General features: G+C 37.6%; 1 protein-coding gene across 17 annotated transcripts in view; it reads left to right on the top strand.

Annotated features, from left to right (window-relative positions):
* The window catches only part of DST (dystonin), a 288,896-nt gene that overhangs the window by 165,295 nt on the left and 100,741 nt on the right, over positions 1-22,860 (top strand). For 6 of the 17 annotated variants that reach the window (XM_059842696.1, XM_059842697.1, XM_059842698.1 and 3 more), the window contains 4 exons: positions 8,981-9,115; positions 11,544-11,632; positions 12,243-12,375; positions 22,610-22,762. In XM_059842696.1, the coding sequence (XP_059698679.1) occupies positions 8,981-9,115; positions 11,544-11,632; positions 12,243-12,375; positions 22,610-22,762 (510 nt within the window). Of the gene's footprint in view, positions 904-2,352; positions 5,110-5,666; positions 8,862-8,980; positions 9,116-11,543; positions 11,633-12,242; positions 12,376-13,442; positions 18,984-19,190; positions 19,338-19,491; positions 19,708-19,881; positions 20,029-21,044; positions 21,279-22,609; positions 22,763-22,860 lie in introns of those variants that run through there. The other 11 variants (XM_059842688.1, XM_059842689.1, XM_059842690.1 and 8 more) reach the window with 4 other exon arrangements.

The raw sequence follows: 22,860 nt of genomic DNA on the forward strand, positions 1-22,860 counted from the left end.
ACTCATTTTCAATGTCAGTGTAAAGAGCATTGCTTTACAGAAAGCAAAAGCCTTAATACTTTAAAATCTGAAGACAGAGAGTTTCAAGTGTGTGGTGAAAAAGGTGATTCTCTTTCACGTGCAACAGATGCAACATCTTTAGAGAAAGTTGTGTCCTCTTTCAGAGAGCTGGCAGTGCACAATGGAAGTGAGAAAACAAAGTTAAATTTTCAATCTATGAGCAATCCAGGTGTTTATTGTAGTGTTGAAAGGAATATTGACAAACTGCAGAAAGCATCTCTGGATAGAGATTACTTCCTAGCAGAAAATGAAATCTTAGAAAAAACAAATTTAAATTCAAATAAAGCCAAGACTAAAGAGCAAGAAATTTTGGCTCTTTCTTCAGGAAATATTTCAGAGAGTCACTGTGCAGCAAAAGTCTCTGAATCCTATCCATTAGATTGTCAAGTATCACCACTGCAGAATGATCTATATTTAGGTACAGAATTGTTAGGAAATATTGGTGATTTAAATGCAAATTTAAGTCTCTCAGGATTTTTTTCTGGAGAAGAGGATTATTTTCCATTATCAGAACAAGAACTAGCAAAAAAGCTTTTAAGTCACTATGAAGAAGTAAGTGTGAAGAAAATACCACAGGGTAACACTTATGGTTTGGACAGCATAAATAGGAGTGGGAAGAGGCAGAGTGGAGAAGAACCGGGTCAGAAATGTAAACATTCATTGCTAGTTTCAGAAGTAGACAGCAGAGATGAGGGTAATACCACAAGGGTCCCTGGAAAAACCACTGAACTCCAGAAAACATTTGGTGCAAAAGTAGGCATAAAAGCCTCATTTGAAACTAAAGAAAAGCAAAAAAGGAGAGAGAAAGATAATGAAGAGAAAAGGACCCCAACTGTTGTTAAGGTACCAGAGTTTTTATGCAATGCAAATGAAAGAGTTAGTCTAAGAATGATTCTAAATCAATGCAAATCAACATTTGAATCACAAAATATGTCAAGGTCAAGTAATTTAAGATTGATTGAGCATAATTTAAACAATGAATTTGCTAATCATGTATCAATTACTGTACATTTTGAGATGGTTAAGATTTTTAAGTTCTTAGAAATTAATCTGTTTGTTTATTTTATGGTAATATTTGCCATCCTTTTCTCCACCCAACTGATGCTCAGCATGTTGACTAAAAAAATGAAATCTAAGATGTTGCAGTTTGTTACTGTACTCATATTTTTAGGTCTTGTTTCTGAAGGATAATACATTAGATTTTGTGTTTATGTGAGTATAAAAGACCTGATAAATCAATTTATATACTTTGTTTCTATTGGGGGTTGTTCAAAATTATAATACAGGGAAATATGGAGAGGAACTGGAGAAGCTGCCTTTGCATTAGCCTTTTAAGAAAGGTCTCAGATATCATAGAAAAGCCAAGTAAATCTGGTAAATTTTAAGTAACCCAACAGTTTGTTTGTTTGAAAACATTGCTGTCGTTACCCTTCATGCCCTGTTTGTATGATCATAGGAATATAGTTGTGTTCTTACTTCATGTTATCTCACATTTGGTAACTTAGCACCACAACAGTGCTAATGAAGACAAGGTATGTATAGTTTCAACCATATTATCACTGGTCATTACACTTCTTGCTTAAAAGATTTGCTCTGGATCTGCCAATATGTGGAGACTACCAGCCAACTGGTTTTCATTAGGATTTTCCCAATAACCATGTTTTCACTTCTGTGTCTGCACTGCAGAGCAGCTGTGCTCTTGCTAGTCCCCCAGCTGGGCCAGTGGGGGCACAGGGACTGGGGAGCACACCATGGAGCACAGATGTGTGGGGGTTTAGATACTGCTCTTTCTGGAGGTGCTGCATCTTGGCTCTAAGATACTGCTTCTTTTCTTGGAGGGGATTTCCAAACTTTTCTTGTGTCATTTGTGCTTTCAAGCTTAAATCCTTGTTCCAGCTGCTGCTGAACTAATTGAGAAATGGTAGGCCACTTTCTCCTTGGGAATTCTTGCGCACTGTGTTCGGGTCATTGTTTGCTCTACCTATTTGTTTGGAGAGAAAGACAAAGCAAGCTGTTTGGTGTTGCTTTCTGCTAAGAGGCGTCTGACTGAAGTGAGAGGCTTCAGGATTTCTTCGCTTTGTGGATGTCTTTGCCAAGGGTTTCATATTTGGCTAATGTAACTTCCTGAAGCCTTCAAGAGAAGGTGATGGTGGTGGGAACTGCTCATCCTGCTTTCTGGACATACCATGTATGCATGAGTAAGTATTTTCCCTTCTGCTTTTCTAAGAGCCTAATACGTCCTATATGCTGCATCACAAAAAGTGCATTCCAACTTATCTTCTTCTTTTACAGATTTTAAAGAATAAGGAAGCATCTGCACGTCAGGCATATTCAGATCTAATGGCACAGCAAAATAGCACAACTGATGAGAATAAAAAACTCATGGGAAAGGTAAAAACACTTGAGGAGATGTTGGAGAATATGAAGAAACAAAAAAACCAAGTGGAACAGGAGCTCCCTAAAGTGAGAGAAGCTGCAGAAAAAGAGCGGAAGAAGCAGCAAAAGGAGATGGAGGAGATCTGTCTCCAGAAGACCAAGGCTGAGCAAGAGGCCAAGCAGTGTCGTATAGATCTAGAAAGCATTGAGAGGGAGAAAGCAGATGCAGAGCAGGAGTTGGAGTGTGTAAAGCAGTTCATTTTTCAGGCAGAGACTCAAAGAAGTATACTGGAAGAAAACCTCCGTGCTTTTCGAAATCAAATAGAAGAAAGCACCTTTGCCAGAAGAAACCTTGAAGACCTTCTAAGAAGAAAAGATACTAATCTTCATGATTTAGAGAAACAAAAAAAAACCTTGATGCAGGAGCTGAAGAAAAAAACAGATGGAGAAGAGAAGCTAATGAAGCTCATCAAGCAAATGGAGCAAGATCTTGACTTTAAAGGGAACCTATCAGAAATAAAACTGCAAGAAAGAGAAACAACTGAATCCAGAAGGAAGGTGGAAGGCACATACTCTGTAACTAGAGAAACTTCCCTGCCAACTTTCACAGCTGGGCAAGGCAGCCAGTGTAGGATTGATTCTGAAATTACGAGTTTCCAGAGGAAACTAGAAGCCAAAAAAGTAGAAGAGCTTAAACAAAAGATAGATGAATTGACTCTTGCTAAGAAAAAAGCTGATAAAACTATTAAAGACCTGAAATATGAACTGAATGAAACTGAACTTCAAAAATCATCAACAGAAGAAAAGTCTCGTTTATTAAAAGAAAAACTAGATCAAGTCAACAGTGAACTGAAATGCCTAAAAATTAAGTTGGAGGAAAAAGACCAAGTAGAGCAGGGATATTTGCAACAATTGAAAGAACTGGACAGGCAGCTACAGAGAGCTACAGGTAAAGCCGAAGAGGTGATGCAAGAAAATATGGAACTTAAAAAACTTAAGATGAACTATCAGGAGGACCTGAAGTCTGTTCAGCAAGAAAAGACACAGCTAAAAAGGGAAATAGAGGAATTAACCAGATCACATACAAAAACTGAAATAACTATCAAACATTTAAATTCACAAATCAGTTCCCTTCAAAAAGAGAAACTGGCAGCTGAACACAGAACACAGTCATGTAAAGGAGAAGCAAATAATCTTCAAGACCAATATAAGAAAATTAAAGAACAGTTGCTTCAAAAAACAAAAGTAGAGAAAGAAAACCAGCATGAGATTCAGATGCTGAAGAATGAATTAACCAAAAGCAATCAGGTGTCAGAAACATTGAAAAAACAGATAGAAGACCTTAATAAATGGAACACCGAAACAAAACTACTGATGAAGCAAATTCAATCTGAATCAGAGAAGATGAATTTGGAAAAAGAAAATATTCAGAGGAAAAATGATGCTTTGAAAGCCCTAGCAGATGGTTTCAAAGAACAATTGCGTACAACAAATGAACAATTGCACAAACAAACAATAATTGAGCAAGAATTCATATGTAAAATCAAAAGCCTAGAAGCTGATCTTGCAAAAACAAAAGACTTAGCTAGTGACTATAAACAAAAATGTGATAAACAAAATGCTTCCGCCCTTAGCATTGACCGGGAGGTTAAAAATTTAAATGCTCAGATGAATGCTCTAACTGTGGAAAAGAGAATGAGTGAGCAGAAGATGGCACTACAACAAGCTCATATACAAGAACTTAGTAGCAAATTAAAGAAATTGCAGGACGAACTCCATCAGAAGACTCTGGATGAACAGATGGCACGCAAGAAGATGATTCTATTTCAGGAAGAATCCATTAAGTTTAAACACTCTGCAGAGGAATTTAGGAAAAAAGTTGAAAAATTACTGGAATCCCATAGCATCACAGAAAAGGACATATCTGGTATAAAACTAGAATGTGTTGCTCTTCAGCAAGAAAAGCATATGGCTGAGGAAAACATCATGTTGTACAAGAGGCAAATGGAAGATCTGCAAGAAAGGCTCAAAAAATGTCATGAACAACTACAGCAAGGGAAGCAGGCTGAGATGGACTATCATCAGAAGTGCAGGAAACTCGAGGAAGAATTGGAAGTGCAGAAGCGCATGGTTGAGAGCTTGAAACAGAAGATGGATCTGCAGGTCAGGGAAAGTGAACGTAGGTTTCTTTCATTTCAGAATGAAGTTCAGCAAAATAATAAGCTCCAAGATTCTGGATTTAAATTGAGCTGTGAGAGAAGAGGGAATGATTTCAATTACCTGAGTGAGACTGCAGCTAAAGAGTTTGAACAGCTTCCTCCACGTACCTCACCTTTGTTAAGGCAGAAACAGGAAAGATCAGGTTTTAAATCTGATCAAATAGAAGAAAATACATTGTATGTGAGTGCTGATGACACAATACCAAGAGAGGTGCAGTTTCAGATGTCAAGCATAAACCAATCATTAGAAGATTCAAGTTCCCAGTCTTTTACGGAGTTTGTTTCGCAGACGAGTACACAGTTCCAGATAACTTTTGACAATGCAAGCCAAATCTCTGGAACATCTGAAAGGGACACACTGAGAAACAGGAACCTACACAGTTCCAGACAAACCATTAGACATGGAGAAGACACAAAACATGAATTGGGAGTGGTAAAACTGCATCCCTTGGAGGTACACACTACATTTTGTGAGGGTTTGCCTTCCTAACGGTGCCTTTTACTAGTCCATTTGGTTGGTTGGTTTTGTTTATGCTTTATTACTATTCTGTTTAGTAATTCTTATGTTCCTATCTTGGTGAAGGGAACCCCTTCTGTCTTACTTAACACAAAAAGCTTTATATTAGACCTTACTACCAGGTTTGTTAATGTCTATGAAAGATTATTTTAAAAATCTGTATTGAAAATAGGAATTCACATACACTGTTGTATCTTTATTTGTCAAAGTAAGTTTCGATTAACAGCAGTAAGCTCATATAGTTACAAACAACAGTTACTGATTTTAGTCTAGTCATATTTCTGTTATTGAGTAAATATTTGAAATGGCAAATGCACTTCAAAACTCATTGTATTTATATATCTCTGCTCGTCAGTCCTCATAGCAGTTCTCCTTTCTGACTTGCATTCGAGTTCTTCCTTTGGTTTCTCTGGTGGTGGATTTAGGAGTGAATTATATGTACAGCATGGTCTGCAGTTGTATTTCTCACTGTGTCAAAAACTTCCTATTTACAGATAGTGAAGAACAAGCATTATGACATGCATGTTGAAGTCACAGCATTAAACCAAGAAAATGACAAGCCTTTTGGTAATGAAGAGAGAATGTTTCAGGGATACAAAACTTCAGAAGGGTTTAGAAAAGAAGACTTTGCAAAGATAAGCTCTTTCTTAGGAGAAGAGGTTTTGAGAACTGTTGATGATGCTACTCAGCTGGAATATTTTACAGAGGAATATGATGCTATTAAATTTCACGGTCTCCGACGTGATGTAACTGCCAGGCAGTTGACTGAAGTTAAACTTTTAGACAGGCTCACTGTTGAGCAGCTCATTTCAGGGCAGAAAACTGTTGATGAGGTTCAGAAAAGTCTTGAAAAATTTTTAACTAAACCTACAGCTATAGCTGGGCTTTACGTTGAATCCAGCAAAGAGATACTCTCTTTTGCTTTGGCAGCAAAGAGAAAAATCATGGGAAAAGCACTGGCCTTAGCATTTTTAGAGGCCCAAGCAGCTACTGGTTTCATTATTGATCCCACAACAGGTGAGAAATTCTCTGTTGATGATTCAGTTGTTAGAGGGCTTGCAGATAGTGAATTCAAGAATAGACTGCTTGAGGCAGAGAAAGCTGTTCTGGGTTATTGTTATTCTGGCAAAGTGCTGTCTGTATTTCAAGCTGTGGAAGCTCAACTTTTAGAAAGACAAAAAGGTAAAAATATCCTTGAGGCTCAAATTGCATGTGGGGGGGTTATTGATCCTGTAAGAAGTGTTCGTGTACCTCCAGAAGCTGCTGTGCAGCTTGGCTTGCTTAATAACACAATTTTAAAATTCTTGCATGAGCCTTCAAGTAATGCAAAATGTTTTCACAATCCAAATAACAGGAAAGCTATGTACTACTGTGATTTGCTGAAAATGTGTTTGTTCAGTGTAAGCAGTAAATGCTTTTTGCTTCCAGTTGGGGAAAGGAAAATAAGCAGCCCATCAGCAGAGAAAAGTCATAAAACTTCTGTAGTAAATGTTGACACAGGAAGTGAAATGACTTCATATGAGGCTTATCAAAAAAATTATATTGATAAAGCTACATATCTTGAGCTTTCGAAACAGGAATTTGATTGGAAGGAATCTACGTGTTTTGACTCTGATGGAAATTCTTTTCTTTTGCTTACAGATCTTAAAACAGGTGTACAGTTTAATATTGAGGAGACCTTAAATCAGGGTAGAATTGACAGAGCATTAGTCAACAAATATAAGGAGGGCCTCATCACAGTTAATGAGTTTGGTGATATTTTAGTTAGCAGTTCACAGCCAAATAAAGATTTAAACAGTCCTATTGCAGGGTTCTGGCTTTCTGAAACCAATGAAAGAATTCCAGTCTTGAAAGCCTCACGCAAAAATTTGGTAGACAGAGTTACTGCCCTCCGATGTCTTGAAGCTCAGGTTAGTACAGGAGGTGTAATTGATCCATTTACAGGGAAAAAGTACAGTGTTTCAGAGGCTTTGCAGAGGGAGTTAATTGATGATGGCTGTGCCAAGCAAATCCAGCAGTGTGAGCTGATCTTTACTGGGATCATTCATCCTGTGAGGAACACTGTTATGTCAGCTGTTGAAGCCGTGCATTTAAGTGCCATAGACAAAGAAATGGGCATGCGCTGCCTGGAGTATCAGTACTTGACTGGCGGCTTGATAGATCCAAAGTCTCATTCCAGATTAACAATGGAAGATGCAATTAAGAATGGTATTATTGATGCTATCACAGCTACAAAGATGAAGGATGAAAGATTGCACATTAAAGTTTTAACATGCCCCAAAACTAAGAAGAAGATAACCTACAAAGAAGCTCTAGATAGAGCTGTTTTTGATTGCCACACTGGGCTGCGGTTGTTAGAAGCAGCTCAGCCCATGAAAACAGGAATTTCCAGTCTTTACTATAATTCATAGAGGACAAAAGATACTAATACTTATTTTGGGCTCTGCTTTAAAACCTGTTAAAATTAAGGAAAAAATCTGTGATGGCCTTTATGGAAAATGATAAGTGGTGTTTTCTAGCATTAATTAGTTGCTGTAAGATTAATTGTTATGAACAACTAATTAGCATAAACCACTGAAACTGGAATTAGATATTACTTATTGTAAAACTGAAATTTATAGATAGGCAGATTCATAATTTCAAAATGCAATCTATGTGTTCAGTCTTTACCTGAAGGCCGTGTCTGTCATTACTTTACATGTAGGTAGCGTAAATGAGAAATTATACTGAAGTTGATGAAGTTAATATTAGTTCAAAGTGGGTAGATTTAGGTGAGACAAGAATCATATTCCTGCAATAAGGTTGAGAGAGATTGACCATTTTGCGAGTGAACACAGTGTAGTATTCCATGTGACCTGTTACTTAAATTAAAATTACAAAGCAGTCAGGAGATACCATTTGTTTTACAAAAGTGGCAATAAAATATATAATAGTTAAATCTGCAGTGCAGTAAGCACACATGCCTCAGTATTTTTTTCCACACTGATATTTCATTAATTTTAAGGAGCTGCTTACACCAGAAAGCTGAATTTCTTGTCCTGAGTTTTTCTCTAGTTTCGTGTTATTTTTTTTCTTAGAATTGTCTTCTGCTTTAATAGGCAAATGAATTACAATTGCATATCAAATTTTAAAAAAAATCTATTGAAATAGAATGTTTTCATTTTTACTTATGGTACATGGAAGGGCTTGAGCATGTTTTCTCAGTATTGATAAGTGTCCACTTAACAGATTGTACTTATATGAAAAGGAGAATGTTTTCCTGCGCAGAAAAAGATTAAATGTCTCAGTATTTTACTTTTATTTTTTATTTTTTCTGTAGACATAAAAGCAATGTATTCTTCCTAATTGTAATTTGGTAATCCATGTGCATAATATGCAAAATACTGTTATGCTATACTGGTTGTACATATCCTTACCTGAGGGTAATGCAAAGGCAGCAATTCAAAGATACTTTATATGCAAATGCTTTTGAGATTTTATCTGCTGAGTAATGGCTGGGAAGCTATGCTTTTTCTTGCTATCAATAATTTCATAATGATTGTATGTGTGTATGAATAATTACATTTATCATAATTAAAAATCACTTGAGGTATTCTTTTGTTATTGTTTATAATTATGTGCCATTTTTGTTCCTACATCAAAGTGTCATAGTAATGCATGTGGTGGTAAATAAAAGAGAAATAATTTTATGTTTATGTGGTGATGATAATGGCATTGGGATAGAATTGTGTTTCTACAGACATATTAATGTTACATATTTCAACAATTTACATTTACATGTTTCTTTACAATTCATGGCACTCATCAGAAATCAATGGAAGAGGAAAAGAAGGAACATGTTGAGAAAGCTGGGGATTTACTGAAATGGGTGTCAAACCTCAGCAAGACACTCAGCAAAGAAGAAGGAGAAAAAGCTGAAAAGACAGATTTACCTAAGCAGCAGGTACACAGATGTCTTTTGAATAAAGCACCACTTCCTCTTTTTGGGTTTTTGCATAGATTAAAAGGCCAAAATAATCCATAAATACATTTTTTATCCCTACAAATCACCATCCACATTTTCCTCAGGACATAATTTCACATTGGGTTGTGAGTAGAGAGTTGGGTAAATAAATGTCAATGTTTAGGGACACAAGCATGTTGCTCAGGAAGAAACTCCCACTGCTTTTTCCAGACCTTGTGTATGACACATTCTGATACTGCATAATATCAGATTAGAGAAACTGGACCCTGCACACACTGTGTCAGCCTTTGTAGAGGGAGAGTGCATCCTGTCAGGATGGCATTTTGGACACCAGGAAGGAGAAAGTTGGTAGGAGGGGCCAGAGAGCTGGTTTGTATTTATTTGCTTTTGAAAAGTTGATCTGAGGGTCTTCTTAAAAGATAATCAAAACTGCTGTCCTAGGAAGTACAGCAGATCTTGACTGAGGCCTCTCTGTTATCACCCTAGTCCAGATGCTGTTGGAATGGCCCATCTTGATGCCTTTGTATTCAACAGGACATTGTCACTGGGTGCAGTTGTAACTCAGACCATAAATTTCCATCTATGAAGTTTTATGTCATTTCTAGGACCTTCTCTGCTGGCCTTGCCCCATGAAATAGCTTAGTTACACCTAAAAAGTTTCAGTAGGTGAAGACTTAGCTGCACAGTGAGGAGCAGAGGGACAGAGCAGTGTCTAGTCCACATCCCTCAGTACACTGCTGGATGTGTCATCATGCAAACATGATTTTGGCCCTCTTGGCATCCCGTTCCTATGTTTGTATTTTGGTGATGCTTTCTGGTGCCAGAGCCACTGGACCAGCACATGCATAAGTCCAGCTTGCTGTTGGGAAGGTTGGCAGTCCTGATATACTGTTCCAGCATGTAGCTTGTTCAGAGAGGACCAGTGCTAGCTCTGAGTTTGTCCCTATATCTACAGGAGGAAGTAAGCTTATGAACAAATTGATTGGTAAATTGCTTGTAGTTAAAGTCAGGATTTGCATAAGCATTCAATGCTGGTCCTCTTCTGCCCTTGTTAATGACTATACTTTATCAGTGCTGGGCCAGCTCTCAAGTCCTTAGTAAGGACATCTCAGCTTACCACAGCAACTGTGGGCATCATCTCCTCTGCCCAGCCTGAACCTCCAGTGAGTGAACTGTGAGTTGGCTGTCTTGGCTTCCTGTGGGAGATGGCTGTTTGCTGAGTGTCTTTGCTTCCCTTGTGAAATGGCTTGGTGAGGTAGCAGCACCTTTCAGAGGCACCTGGGTTTGTGTCTCCACTGAATAGCAGTGTAAGTTGTGTAGAAAGACACCTTCATAAGTTGTGTAGAAACGTGTAGAAACTGGTGATTTCATAGCTAATGTCAGCTGAAATACATTTCACACAGAGGGAGGGGTTGCTGTGGAGTGTAGCCAGGTACTGGGAGGGAAGAAAAGCTGATCCCAGTAGTGACAGGGTGCATACAGCAGTCACAGTGACACTGGTTTCCTGAGTAAAGTGGATTTTGTGAGCCCCACCTGCTGCTTCAGCCAGCTCACCTCATCTTCTTGCACAGTGTATCCAGTGGTTCTCTTGGTTCCTGTGCAAGCAGTACAAGTGATGAGATTGTGGCTTGCTGGTGGTGATTTTGGGTCCTTTGGTACGGTGCAGACAAGGACAGATTGGTTGTGTCCAGACCCAGGACAAGAAGGGCCCAAGCACCTTGCTCACGACCTAGCACCTATGTTAAAAACATCTCCAGCTTGCAGAACTCCCTTTTGATAATTTGCCTTTATGAGTGCTTTTCTTTGAAGAGACTGCAGGGCGATTCTCAGGAAAGTTAGAAGATGAAATTTCCACAAGTTCCACTACCAGATCAAGTCCTTTAGTGGGGAGGGCACAGAACTGATAATGTGGAGAATATTAATTAATAATTCATTTTTTCCCAGGTTCTCATATTGCATTTATCTCTGTTATTGAATTTCATAAAGGCTTCTGGTCTTCTGATATGTTTTAAAAAAAATTTATCTCTCATTTTGGTGAGCAACTTCTTGAACATGACTATTGTACACAACCTTTATAAAGCTGCTATAAACAGTGCCAACTAAAATAAGTGACTTTAAATGATTGGTTAATTTTCCATCAAATAACATTTTGAAATATTCTATATGTTTTGCCCAATATTTTTCTAAAACCAGCTTGCTTAATCAAAAGACATATTACAATGTCTTATTCATATGTAAATTATGCAATTCCAATAAATGATATTGCTCTACTGATAGCCAGTATTTTTTTAAAAATCAAGCTCTTTTATTATTTAGAGTAGTCCCAGATGCAAATCAGGTTTTGTTTGTTTGTTTTGTTTATTTATGTACATTATTAAGTCTTGAACACAGGTTGTTTATTTTTCAGATTTCCCTTCATGAAGTGTCAACCAAGAAAGAACAAATAGCTGAAGCTCTGCAGACTACTCAGTCATTTTTAGCTAAGCACAGTGACAAGTATGCCGTTTTTTATTTTTCAAATAATGCAAATTAATTGAATAAATACATACTGTTTGCTTAAAAAGAAATCATATCCTTTTAGATCTAATTGCATGTCACGTACAGTTTGGGAGATTTTTGTCTTCTCATTTGTTGAAGCTTGATGCAGTTTTGTTGTTTTCAAGAATTTTACTTGGTTTGTATACCTCTGGTCATCTTAAAAGTATTAGATATTTAAAATGTTATTTGAAATCAAAATAATTAATGAATTTGTAGTAAGTGCGTACTTGAACTACTTATCACAAGATTGTTTCATCTGTGTCTGAAAATAGACAGTTTAAGTTACTAATTTGCTGAGATATCTCATGACTCCTTGATGGTTATGTTACCTGTCTTAACTGGTAATCAGTAGACAAAGGCCCTTGCAAAGGTTAAATGCTTCTTTTCCTGAATAACTGCAATCAGATTGTAGCTTTCTTGAACATCTTTGTAATTAGGCTGTATTTTTTCCAGACTACTTGTACTAATTTCTGCTCCCTATTTTTAAGTAAAAGTAGGCAGATCACTCCCAACAACTTACAAATTACCCAGAGAGCTCCTCCTTCCATTTTTTTTTTTTTCCTAACAGAATGACAGATGAAGAGAGACATGAAATGGAAAAGCAAGTTAGGTCTCTCCAGGAAAGCTACAGCTTGTTATCCAATGAAGCTTTAAAGCAGCTGCAGGAAGCAAATCTGGGTGATGAAAAGATGGAAGAAAAGGTAACAAGATTCAAACTTGGATTTCAGATTCTGTTGAGATTTCTTGCATGGTTTTCAAACCACATATGATCAGCAAAAGAAGAAGCTGCAATTAACAGTGTGTGGAAGGAACTAGATATTTAATTGAGTGAAGGTGTTGTGTATTTGCTATGAAATACTGTATGTGACCTTACCTGTGCACATGAGCATTCTATTCATCAAACTTCTTTTGAAGAGTCTTAATAATGTGTGCCTTGCATGAAGAAAGATAAGCAAATCATTCATCTCTTAACTCTTCTCTTTAAAGCCATCCTTTGACTGCTAGATAAGTCTGTGTTTCTGCTGCAAAAATGACACCATAAAATAACATGTTAATCTCTCCCATATATCACTCAGAAATATCCTAGAAGTGATCTACTTTCAGATTTTCTTAAATTTTTTTCTGGGTATGAAAATGGGAGGACATAATACAATTTTCTCTGAGACACTATGAATACATTTGTTAATGGATATTAGTCTTAAATATGGAGTGAGTATTCTCATATACATTTAGAGGTAGAGTCTGTGTAATGAGTTCAAATAATGTTGCCAAACTGACTTCATGCTTTCCATGTGAACTAAATGCAATATTTGGTGCTGGAGTATCTGATTCCATATTGTTGAGTGTATATACCGAAATGCTGTATGCTGTAAACATGAATAGCATGGTTGTGTTGAATCACATACTGTTTCCAAATATTCTAACCTTTCACAGACATTTATAGCATGAAAATCTGCCTTTCAGGTATATGTTCTATTTGCACTCTCTGCAATCATTTCTTCTATTGTCTTTCACTAACCCTATTTATGTGTGCAAAGCATAGGTTTTCAATTCACAGATGCATGTTGGTTTTAAATCTTTTATCACATCGTGTGCTGTTGAATGACTGACATAGATCACTTGTGCATTTGAGCTGCTAACATTCACAACATTCCTCCAGGCCTGGTAAGTACATGTTTTTATGCTTATCATGCATTCAAAATCAAAAGAATATTTTAAACATACAGTCCAAAAATGATGATAGCTTTTCTTTTATATTCCCTTTTAGATGAATAAAGTCATTGCTGGTGTCATTGACCAAACAACTGGAGAAGTCCTTTCAGTCTTTCAGTCTATTTTAAGAGGTTTTCTTGACTATGACACTGGAATTAGATTGCTTGAGAGTCAGCTGATTCTTTCTGGAATAATTTCTCCAGAATTAGGAGTGTGTTATGATTTGGAAGAAGCTAAAGTCCATGCCTTAATTGATGAGCAGATTCTGTTGCAGCTGCAAGAATTAAGTAATGCAAAGAAGCTTCTGTCAGAATCACCATTAGCAAATATTCCAGTTGTTTCAGCTTTAGAACAAGGTCTGATTTCGGAACCTCTGGCTGTTAAAATTCTTGAGAATCAGCTTTCAAGTGGGTATTTGATTTTGCCATCTACTGGAGAAAAGCTGTCTTTGCAGAATACTTTCCAGAGAAATCTCATTTCTCCAACATTATATTCCAAACTCCTGGAAAGACAAGATACGTGTAAAGATCTCATAGACCCCAACTGTGCTGAGAAAATTTCCCTTGAACAGATGGTTCATAGAAGCATAATACATGAAGCAACAGGGTTAAGACTCCTACCTGTGAAACCACAAGAAAAAGGGAGAATTGTGCTCAAATGTGGAAGGAAGGTAACTATTTTGAGGGCAGCCCATGAAGGGCTCATTGACAGGGAAACAATGTTCAGGCTGCTGGGTGCTCAGGTAATGTCGGGAGGTATCATTGACCCTGACTCAGGGAAACGAATGACTGTGGAAGAGGCCATGAGACAAGGGATGATAGATCAGGACACTGCTTGTGGGATCCTCACACGTCAGGTTCAGACTGGTGGAATCCTTTGTCAAAATTCAGGACAACGCTTGACTGTTGATGAAGCTGTGCAATGCAACTTAATATCATCTACCAGTGCTCTGCTGGTATTAGAAGCTCAGAGAGGCTTTGTGGGACTAATTTGGCCTCACACTGGCGAAATATTCCCTGTATCAACTTCTTTGCACCAAGATATGATTACAAATGAGCTAGCATTCAAAATACTGACTGATAGAAAGAAAATAGCTGCACTTTACATTCCAGAAACTTGTGAAATAATCAGTCTTGACAAGGCTGCAGAATCAGGGATTATAGACAGTAATACTGTATCTGTTTTGACCAATGTGACTTTACCAGATAAAATGCCCAATGTAGAAGAATTAAAGTCCCTTTGTAAAAATGCTGCAAAATGGTTATCAACTTATGAATTTCTGCCATCTGTATTTCATGGCTGTGAGGGGGAACATGAAGTTTCTGGCACAGAAGATCCCGTATGTCATAATCTAGATGAAGCTAAGAAACTATTCATGTCTTACCTGATGGTAAATAGTTATATGGATGCAAACACTGGACAGAGACTTTTGTTATATGATGGACAACTGCAAGAAGTCATCAGTATGTTGCTGGAAGGTGATAGTGCTGGGTACAATACTGGCGTATCAGAAATGGAGTTTAGTAAAAAACATGTAAGTTCAAAAGGAATTGACCTAAAGTCAGGAGACAGTGTTCAGGGTGATCTTTCAGGTGTTGAGAATTCTTGTAATAACAGGAATTGTAATGACTTTGATGGCTTTGGGAATTACGTATCTTCACAAGAAGATGCCCGAGAGTGCAGGCCAGATGTTTGCAATCCTCTTGGTACTGAGCAATCAGAATGTACATGGGAGATGCAGTTAACTTCCCCTGCAGAACTCAGAAATGTAGTAAGCTGCACTCAAAATTCCATGAAGAGAAATGAACTCAGAGGTTTTTTTGAGGTTTCTGAGTGGACAGAACTCTGCAAACATAACAATCAGCAGATAAATTCAGTAAACATTGAAGGATATCTTCCAAATACAAGACTTTTATCACAAACAGCAAAAGAAGAGATTTTTGTGGGAGACAGTCTGGATAATGAAAACATGAATGATAAAACATTACAAAATTCCTTGAGCAGTGTGAATGATTTGTCAGATAAGGAAACATGGAGGGAGCTGGAAAGGTGCACGGAGTATGGGCCTCCCATATTTCAGGTTGACTGTAGCAGAATGGTACTGGATAACAGCAAGAAAGATAATTTTCAGAGAAGTCTTGATTCATCCATCACTGCAGACACTGAATATAGACTTCCAGAAGAATTGGTTAGTCAATGTGGTGTCACACCAAAGTTTGAAGACAATAGATATGATGGACAACTTCTTCAGGAATATGCAGGTCCATCTCTACAGGACTGTCTTTATATCCATGGAAGGCCATCCCAGGAGGATTGTGCTGATTTTCAGAATAAACTGTGTCTGGAAGACAGCATAGACATGCACCATAGGCTTTCATTGCATGGTGGTACTGTCATACATGATGGACCACCTCTGGGGGACAATAACAGCACAGCACAAAGGCTGACAGAAGAAGAAAGTGAGCTTATATTCCACAGGTTACTGCCGTGTGACAGTAGTTCTGACTCATCAATAGAGGGGGGTGATGGCATCCCACAGCTTGAGAGTAACTGCTTGCAGCATGAATGTGGTGAGGTAGCCTCTGAGGAGGACAGTTCCCAGTTGGATGATGGTGATGGTGATGAGGATGATGCCTATGAAACACCTCCGGGTGATGATGATGACAGCGATGTCTATGATACTCCACAAATTGATGATGATGATTCCTCTGACACTTCTCAAGGTGATGAAGGGTTTGACACCTTGCAGTTGGGGGATGATGATACACCAGAGCCAGAATTGGCTGGAAGATCAGTTCCATTAGGTTTTCTGGAGGAGAGAGGTGGTCGAATAACCCTAAGAGAAGAGACCAGCTTTTTTCAAGAACTTTCAGCTAATGCTGGAGAGAATGTTCATACAAATGTGAAAGGGCAACCTGAGAGCATAACTATAGCTTCTGCAAATGCCAAAACTATGGAAAAAATTCCTGAGGAAAGGGAAAGAATGGGGAGTTTTGGAGAGAAGGAGCAAGAGTTGCCAGTTACTGTTGAGAGCAAAGGAACAAAGGAAGGAGGCATGAGCTATTTACGGAATATGTATGAAGCAGATGTTCAAGACAGGAATGAGGAAGTTGAAATAAAAGCAGAAGGTGATCCATGTGAGGAGGAATATGAAGGTACAGGGGAGGGGGAAGATTATGAGGAGGATTATGATAGTTATGATGACACTGATACTGATTCTGACAGTGAAGATGAAATGGACGTTTTTTATTCACATCATCAATGTATAAGTAAAGGAGACCAGCTGTTAATGTCTGTAGAAGATGTAGAAAGGGGCAATGAAAGCAATCAGAATATTGATGACTGCTGCTATTCTGTAGGCCACAAGACAGGATATACTTTGCAATTCCAGTCTAATTATGAGAATGGAAAACTATCCCCAGTAATATGTGAATCAATGTCAAATATTTCTGAAGAAAGATGTGTTGGTCTTTCATGTACCAGTGAAGATGCCAGACAGCAGGAAACAGAAGATGAATATGGGACTTGTGTCAAAAGTGAACACATGCCACAAGATACTGCTGAGCCTATTCTGTCTGAAAATACCTTTGACACTAAATGGGTGTCGAGAAAGAGTGAGGAGAATAATGAAACACAGTTTAGGGTTCCAGATTCTCAGCTTCTTGATGCTACTGTGAAATCTGACATCAGTGTGACAGCCTACCTACAGCAAGATACTGATGATGACCAAAATACCTGGACAAATTTGCTTCTCTCAGAATGCTTTACTGATATCATGACTAAAGACAATAATACCATGCCAATGTTAGATTCAAATAATGGACAGAGAGAGGCAGAGGCACTAGTTGCAGAGGAAAAAGTATTAAATTATATGGAACAACTAATAGAAAATTCATCTCAAATGGACAATAAATTCCTTACAGATACGCCTTATGTGAGTGATAATAGTTCACTTAGGGACCCAATACATCCAGTCACCAGTTGGAAGCATGGTCAAATAGAAATTCATACAGAAAATAAAAATAGAGTAAATATTATGGAGGAATGTGATGTCATGGGGCTAAGTAATAGTCCCATTCAGATGGAAAACCTTGGGGAAATATTTGATGCAACAGTAATTAAAGCTGCTAGAGAAACTCCTGCTGCAAGTAAAGAAAAAGTAAATGTTGCTCAAGGTTGTCTTGACATTCAAGGGGCAAGATCAGATGAATTTAAGAGAGGTGGTAACATTTCTTCTCCTTTAAAACAACATAGAACATGCATAAAAGAAGGTGGCCATTCAGAACTCAGTGAATTCTGTTTTGAGGACATGGAAAGAGGGGAAAAAGGTATACCAAATGAAAAGGATTTTCTGCTAAATCCGGAAGAAGTGCTTTCAAGTGAATGTAACACTTACTCTTTTCCCCCACCTGATACAGCGACACCAAAGGAGATTAGCATAAATAAAGAAACAGGGAGGCTTAACTGTCAAAATACTGACAATGTTCTGAAAGACATTCCAGAAAACAAAAGCAGCAATGATAGTGAAATTTCCCCCAAAAAAACAGATGCTTTAGGAAGTATTGAGGATGCCAAAGAATTAGGGGATGGAAATGAAGTGCAACCTACTGGGAGACATACCCATAACACTGATGTTTCTTCTGCAATTCTGAGTAGCATGGGGACTAAGTTGAATTATGGTGCCCAGAACAAACATGAGATGCCGAAAAACACAAAGGGAGAAAATGTCATGGTCAGTGACACTTCCTCCCCTGGAAATGGTTTCAAAAAACAAATGTCCGTGGAGTCATTGCAAAAAGAAATGGGACACTTCAAAGACTTTCAAGTAAAGGAAGGTATTTCACAATCAGCAGATGTGTCTGACACACTAAGGGAAGACTTACACAATATGTTACAAAGGAAATTAAAAATGGGACATGTTTACTGCAAGCAGGAAGGTGAACCCCTAAGTTACTCTGATACCAGAACTTTAATGCAAAATTTACTTAAAATGGTTAGAAGGACTCAGCTTGAGAGTGAAATGTCTAGTGGGTCAAATCTGAAGCAAATAAGCAATGCTGTTAGAACTGCTTTAATGGTCCCCACACTGTGTACAGAGCCCAAGGACAGTGATGCTCCTTCACTGCTTTGGCCTGATTGCAGAGGTCCTGATCTTCTTCATGATATTCTGAAGCATGAATCCTGCAAGCAAAAGACTGCTGATTCAGATGAAAGGAAGAGTGAAACAGACATGAAAGCTCCTGTTTCCAAGCTTGCTACCACTGAACTTCTGGAAATTTTTCAACTCTCACTTGGAGATGAAAGTACAAGGAAGTTAGAGGAGCTGATAAATGGTTTGCTTAGGAGCTCACAGGTTGCTGGTACCACCACAGAGCATGAGGGTAAAGGCAAAGGAGATGGGCTTTATTCTCTTTCCTCAACAGAACAATCAGAGCTTGGTTCAGAAATTGATGAAGAGAAAACATTGGCAGATAACACAACCTCTACTTGGAAAAGTGATCAGGAGCATGGGAAGACAGAAAGCCTGTCCAAAGGCTTTACTGAGCCTATTTTGAAAACAGAAGAAGCAGTCATGGGAGACACCCCCACTAGCATGGTAAGTAACAAGAATATGTGCTCTGTGCCCTGTGTTAGTGGAATTGCGTGGATCTTTCCGAGTGCTGGAGAGAACTATTGATCTGGAAAAATGATTAAAAAATTAGATTGTAAATTTAAAATAAATAATAATAAACCCAAGGACTTTTATTGCTTATTTTCAAGTCAGTTTGGAAAATCTTTTCTTATTTTTAAAACTAATTTTCAGTTTGATGGAGTACAGCAATGTTTAAAGTTAACAGAGAAAATGCAAGAACATTTGGCCGTTCTTCAAGATATGAAAAACCACCTAGATAAACATCAGCCTATTAGTAACAGCCTGGAAATACTAAAAGCTGAACTGGAACAGCTAGAGGTAAGTAAAGTGTTCTTTATGCTTGTACTTCAGTGATGGGTGCTAGAAATAACCCTTAGGTTTAAAAAGGGAGATTCAAAACGTAATTAAAGCAATTCAGATTTAAACATTTTTCCTAGTAACTTAAAGTATTTTTTATATATTCTCTTTGTAGTCATTTGAATCAGGACTGGCTGCCTTTGCAATTATCCTAAAAAAGGACATGAAGCTGGCAGAAGAATTCTTAAAGTCTTGTAACAGGGATATTCCAGAGGAGAAACTTAAAGATCTAAAGATAAGCTATGACTCTTTGCAGGAAGCATTTTTGGAGGTCTGTGATAGATCTTCAAAGCGAGCAAAACAAATAGTCTGCGCTGTTGACTTGGAAATGGTATGTTTTTAGCAGTGTAAGTTTTTACCTTGATTTTCTTCAAGATGATTGAGCTAAAATAAAGGAATTTGGATTTTCTTTATTTTATCTTACTATAAAGATACATGTATGATTCAATTTAGAAAATGTGAGTATACTACAGGAGCATAAATAATATACAACTTCCCTTTCTAGTCTAAGCTTGCAGGATTACACCAGCAGCTTTTAAGCCAACTGCAGAGATTTTCAGACTGGATCACAGAGAACAATAAAATCATGAATGACTTCACAGTGAATACTAATGATATAGAAGAGATGAAGAAAAGTTTACAGCTATTTAAAGTAAGTGCTTTTTATGGCAGGTGTTGATGAGTCAATATTGCTCCTTAATTTTAATAATTAGCTAGGTTTTTTTTTTCCTTCTCAATAACCTCTGTGGCCTAAAGAGAGGACTAGAAGTAATTACTTAAGAAGACAACTATTAGAAAATCCAGAAATAAAATCTTGTTGATTTGTTTTTTCACTTGCGAATAAAGTTTCATAGAGTTAGGATTACTGAGAAAGCTATTGGTTCTACTTACATTCGTTGCAATAAATCTGAGCCTTTTAGAAATCTAATATATAGTACCAGTATTTCAGTGATTAAAATTGGATTTTTATGCGTTGGATCCAGAATTTTACTGAAGTTTAATTGTCTTCCAAATCAATTATATGTGAGAACACAAGATGGGAAAAGATAAAAAGTTCATTACACACTCCATAAAATGAGTAATGGCAAACAAAGCAGATCAAATTTTTAGTAAAGTTCATATACTCCTCTATGTATGAATAATAAAAATTATTTTAGTTGTTTTAATGTGCTTAAATAGAGTTCCAGAGAAATTGTATGGCCATAGGGGCTCCACAGTATGTAGGTGTTGGTAGAATTTGCCACATTGCTAGGAATGGTGACATTCTTTCTGTGGAGTTAAGAATAGGAATGATTTCAAGTATATATTTTAAAATTTCTGTATCTTCAGACCAGATGTAACCTAGAAATGTTACATCAACCTGCCATTAATCTTTTAGAGTTGAAGGTCAGTCAGTTCTCAAATATCCATGAGAGACTAAAGAAATAGAGATGTACAAGATCACGTATTTTATTCCTTGGACACAAGCTGTCCTGAGGCAGACCATGCACAAGTTCTAATGTCATACCTGAATGTGACAGTATGAGTCTGAGTTTTGATTTTCCATGGCTAAATTTTCTACCAAATGCATTTCGGCATAAGAGTTAAGAAGAGATGGTAGGCATACTTGTGGTTTATTTGTACTCAGTTTTTCTTTGTTGCTAATAATTCCCTTCACTTCATTTACAGAGCAGTGCTGCAGAGCTCAGCAGTAAAAAAATGCAACTGGAGTCCACTGCGTTTGATGTTCAGTTCTTCATTTCTGAACATGCTGAAGATCTTTCTCCTAATCAGAGCAAACAGCTGCTGAGGCTCTTAAATACCACCCAGAAATCTTTTCAGGAAGCACAGGAAGCAATAACTTCTCAAGTGGAAAGTTTAGAGACTCAGTTACAGGCAGTGCAAGAGCTGGGTGATCAGAAGGTTTGCCTTTCTGTGTAAATGTGTGCTGAATGTTTCTGTCTGTGGATGAGGAATTTTTATACCAGCATGCAATATTGACTGTATTTCTATCTTTTCCCTTTTTGCTACAGATACATTTGTAGTTCTGCAAAAATGATATTGATGAAATTTGGTGAATTATCATTTTTGTCTTTCTTTGTTATACTCACAGAAACAGCATATTAAATTAAGAACAGACACAGGTCTGCTCTTTCTAGCAACGAGAGAAATTTACTTGAATTTTCTCACAAGTGTTGTTTCTTCAGCAGCTCTCCCAGTAATTGATCTGAGCTATATTGATCACTGAATTTGCTATTGCACCATTCCATAACACTCTGGTCTTGCGGAAGATTTTCTTTCCCTTTAGTTTGCCAGGTCATCTGCTTATGTGATATTTTCTCTAGATCTTCATGGTCCAAGAACCAGATTTGTTAAAATCAGTGTAGCATGGATTGTTTTGACTGAGATGGGTTAGAGAGACAAACATATGAGTAAATCAGCCAAGATACTTGTAGTTCTAGGTGTGGGCACTGGGAAAACTGTGAGTCAAGTTGGGCCAGTTACTTCTTCAGCAAGTGTAAGCAGCCTTTGTAGAGTCAAAAGAGGCTGATAAAATGCTGCAGCTTAACAGCACCTTCTCTTCTCTCATAGCTGCACTGCTAGGACTCAGAATCACCACCTCAGCCCCTGGTTTATGTGTAAATAAAACTGCTTTAATATTCTGAAGGCTTTGTATTATTTTGCCATTCCAAGAACATTTCTTTCTACTATATTTTGTGAAAGAAGCATAAAATTGAGTATAGGAAAGGCACAGATAAGTTTTCTAGGAGTTTGTAACAATAATGAGCTTGCATGTTTTGTTCTTCTCTACTGCTTAAAAAGTTCACAGTTTCTATTCAGGTAACATGTTATGCATACCAAAAAGAGCTAACTCACATTCACAACTAACCTCTGTTTTGATGTCCTTTTTTTCAGAATTAATAGTGTTTATCACAGGTTTCAAGTGGTTAAGAGACTGGATTTTCACTCCTGCTGTTTGGAGATTTCATCCTTCACATATGTGCATGGCCAGACTTCTATTGGGCAATTCCATCAAACATGGTCTCTTTTACTTAAAACATATTTGAGGTTTATCCATAACTTCTGTATGTTCATCTTGCTCTTTGTACCACTGCTATCATGTTTACAGCATACTTTAAAAATAATTGCTTTGCAAAATTGGTGTTCAAAGATTTCTAATATCTGTTAGAGTGTTGGTTCCTGAAGTGAGGATTTTTTGTCTTACTGTTCAATTGTACTTGGCTCTACAATAGGATGTGGCTGAACGGCAGCAGGAATGCAAGGAGAGACTGCAGGAAATCTGTGATTTGCTTACACAGACTGAAAATCGACTCATCGGACAGCGACAGTCCCTTGTTATTGGAGACAGCAAGGCTGAGCTGGAACAATACCAGACCAAACAGGAGGTATGCACAGTTCTAGTCAGAGAAGTTAAAGAAGGCTGAGTGCAGAGGAGAGTGACTCAACTCTTTTGTTGAGTAACAAGGCCTGTCATGTGAGAGGA

The sequence above is a fragment of the Haemorhous mexicanus genome, chromosome 3 (assembly GCF_027477595.1).
Source record: "Haemorhous mexicanus isolate bHaeMex1 chromosome 3, bHaeMex1.pri, whole genome shotgun sequence".
NCBI classification, from domain to species: Eukaryota; Metazoa; Chordata; class Aves; order Passeriformes; family Fringillidae; genus Haemorhous; species Haemorhous mexicanus.